Here is a 2,515-nt window from a genome sequence, read left to right on the forward strand (position 1 = left end):
TTTTCAGAAAAAATATATGCAGTTTTTCATAAAAAGTCATTAAAAATCTATCAATTATATATTTCCACCAAAGTCATTGAGATATTGAATAACAACTGATTTTTGATAACTCTTTAAAAGTTGTAATTCAATACCACAAACTTTGAAAGACTTTTTGAAAATCCTGATACAATACCTCCTTACTTTTAAAGAGTATTTAAAAATCTTAATTGAATACACCCAGATTTTAAAAGTCAATAAAAGTCATTAAAAATCATGATACAATACCACCCCCTTAGTACTAAACAAACATAATTTCAAAAAAAATTCTTATCTTTTGAATTTTTAATAAAAATTAAATATTTTTTTTGAGGTATTGAATAAATATTATTTTTAAGATTTTTATTTTTCAAAGAAAATTTAGCACCTATATTTTTTATGAGAAGAAAATTTAAGAAATAATATATTATATGTTAAATACATTCAAACAAAATGATTGTTATTTTAAAACGTACGGAATAGATTGCTTTTTCGGAAGAACAAAAAGAAAAGCATATATCAGCTCTCTGAACCGAAAAATAACAATTTTATCATGAGCAGCTTGGTTAATTGATTACGGATAACATAGAATATCAGTACCTTTCTGTGGCTCCAAGTACATTTGAAATAACTAAAATTCACATTAAAGCATCATTAAAAACTGTAACTCGAAATGTTAATTCTTTTTATTATCACAACAAAGCAACGTACATCAGCATTACAACAAACAAGCAAAGTAAAGAATGGAAGATACCCGGGGAATCGAATTTACACCGTAAAATGATAAATAAATATCGCACACATGTAGCTGTACAATTTAATCACATTAGTTAACCCTACCGCAGACTTTCCTGATTTCACCTGCACTTCCTGTAAGCACCTCAATCCTTCCCATTTTTACCATGGAATTACCGAAGTCCTCGAAGAAACTCGACTTGAAGTGCTCAGCTTGATGCCTAACATAAATCCTTGTCTTGGAGCTGTTAAGCAGGGCACTATCAGATTGAAAAAGTCCTCTTCTCTTCCTGACCAGGGCATAGTAGTTTTTGTCAAATGTTTTGAAACTCCCGGGATCCATCTCTACCAGTGTGGTCTGATCGTTCGGCGCGCATTTTTTCTTCAGTTCGGCAATGTAGTTAGAATCCAAACTCGGATCGGTGTCGCCCTTGCCAGTGAAATTGTAAAGACGGTTGGTGAATGCAGGGCAGTGCGAAGTTCCGATTGTGTGGCTACCTACATATACATAGTCGTCATTATTAGTCAGTTGAGTTCACCAGTTGCGTGCATTTGCAGTTTTTCTATGATGCTACTGTTAGAATATGATCTTGGTAATATCTCCTCCTAACACCGAGAATTGGTCACTTAACATGATATCAGAGTCTAGGCGGGAGATAGAATATGATCCTGGTAAGCCTTCTCCTAACACCTTGAGGTTTTAGGAGAATTGGTTACTTCACAATGCATGTAATTATTTAAATTTGTTCTCGGAAAGTACCTGATAACACAACAAGATCCTTCGGAGTTAGACCTTTTCGTTGCCAGCCTTGTATCAATGTAGTTATATTGGAAAACGGAGATGGTAAATTTGTTAAAGCTTCATTCGAGATCGACACTCTTCCGTCTCTCCGCCCTGTTTCTACGTTCCATGACGGACCTTTCAACTGCATGACAAAAAAAAAAAATTATTATAATTACTGGAATTAACAGCGAGTGGATAAGAAAACGTGGATCAAGTAATCACAATACCGCTACAGTGACATCTCGAGCGACTAAGGCTACTATATCAGCACAGGAAACAACATCAGGGCATTCTTTTTCGACAGCTGACTTGGCTCTATCGATGATCTGATACCCTCTTAGGCTTAGATTGGGAATTGAATCCTTCTCAGCTTGACTATCTTGCGTCGAGTTTAACAACACTGAACCATCACAGCCCTGTAAAAATCCAAGACAACAATAGAAATAAATAACATTCTTTTCTTTTTTTTGACAGAAAAAATAAATGGTATTAGCATACCCTAACAAAGCAATCGTGAAAATGCATTCTTAGAAGAGGGCCTCCGAGAGAAGGTGAAACAGCAATGACATCGTCTATCGTCTTCTTCACTATGCTCTCCACACTGGGGCATGTTTTCACATAAAACCCTACTTTCAAGCCCTGCCCATTAGCCATCGCAATCACAAGAGCCAAAAGTAACCATACTGCTGAAATTTTTGAAGCAGCCATTTGATTCACAAAGCTAGCTTGTGACTGATGGTAACCTTGTTTTTGTGATAGAAAAATAAGCTAGCTACAGTCTCATTTTATAGACTCTCAAAGTTACACACGAACCAATTACATGACATGGAATTTCTTCTGCATGTAATTGATAATATTAAATAAGCCAGTGAGAATCAAGTGTAATAATTTATATACAAGTTTAGATGTTGGAAGAAAATAGAGTATTTGACTTTACTTCGTATAATCTTGATTGATACCAACTTTATATCATACCGG

The 2,515-nt window shown here is 34.8% G+C and overlaps 1 protein-coding gene across 1 annotated transcript; it reads right to left on the reverse strand.

Moving 5' to 3' along the window:
- Positions 1-672: 672 nt before the first annotated feature.
- On the reverse strand, positions 673-2,310 carry LOC108208381 (peroxidase 27). Its single transcript, XM_017378911.2, has 4 exons — positions 2,036-2,310; positions 1,765-1,953; positions 1,514-1,679; positions 673-1,251 (listed from the first exon to the last, which is right to left on the reverse strand). Exons 1-4 carry the CDS (start codon positions 2,243-2,245, stop codon positions 845-847), a joined length of 972 nt encoding a protein of 323 aa, XP_017234400.1. The 5' UTR covers positions 2,246-2,310; the 3' UTR covers positions 673-844.
- Positions 2,311-2,515: the final 205 nt, after the last annotated feature.

This window comes from Daucus carota, chromosome 2 (genome assembly GCF_001625215.2).
Source record: "Daucus carota subsp. sativus chromosome 2, DH1 v3.0, whole genome shotgun sequence".
In the NCBI taxonomy this organism is placed as follows: Eukaryota; Viridiplantae; Streptophyta; class Magnoliopsida; order Apiales; family Apiaceae; genus Daucus; species Daucus carota.

Excerpts from the sequence above, each read along its gene's own strand:
- LOC108208381 (XM_017378911.2), bottom strand. The coding sequence starts at position 2,245 with ATGGCTGCTTCAAAAATTTCAGCAGTATGGTTACTTTTGGCTCTTGTG. Across the intron at positions 1,680-1,764 it reads CTCGAGATGTCACTGTAGCG|TTGAAAGGTCCGTCATGGAA; the intron begins GTATTGTGATTA and ends TTTGTCATGCAG. Across the intron at positions 1,252-1,513 it reads GGATCTTGTTGTGTTATCAG|GTAGCCACACAATCGGAACT; the intron begins GTACTTTCCGAG and ends ATGTATATGTAG.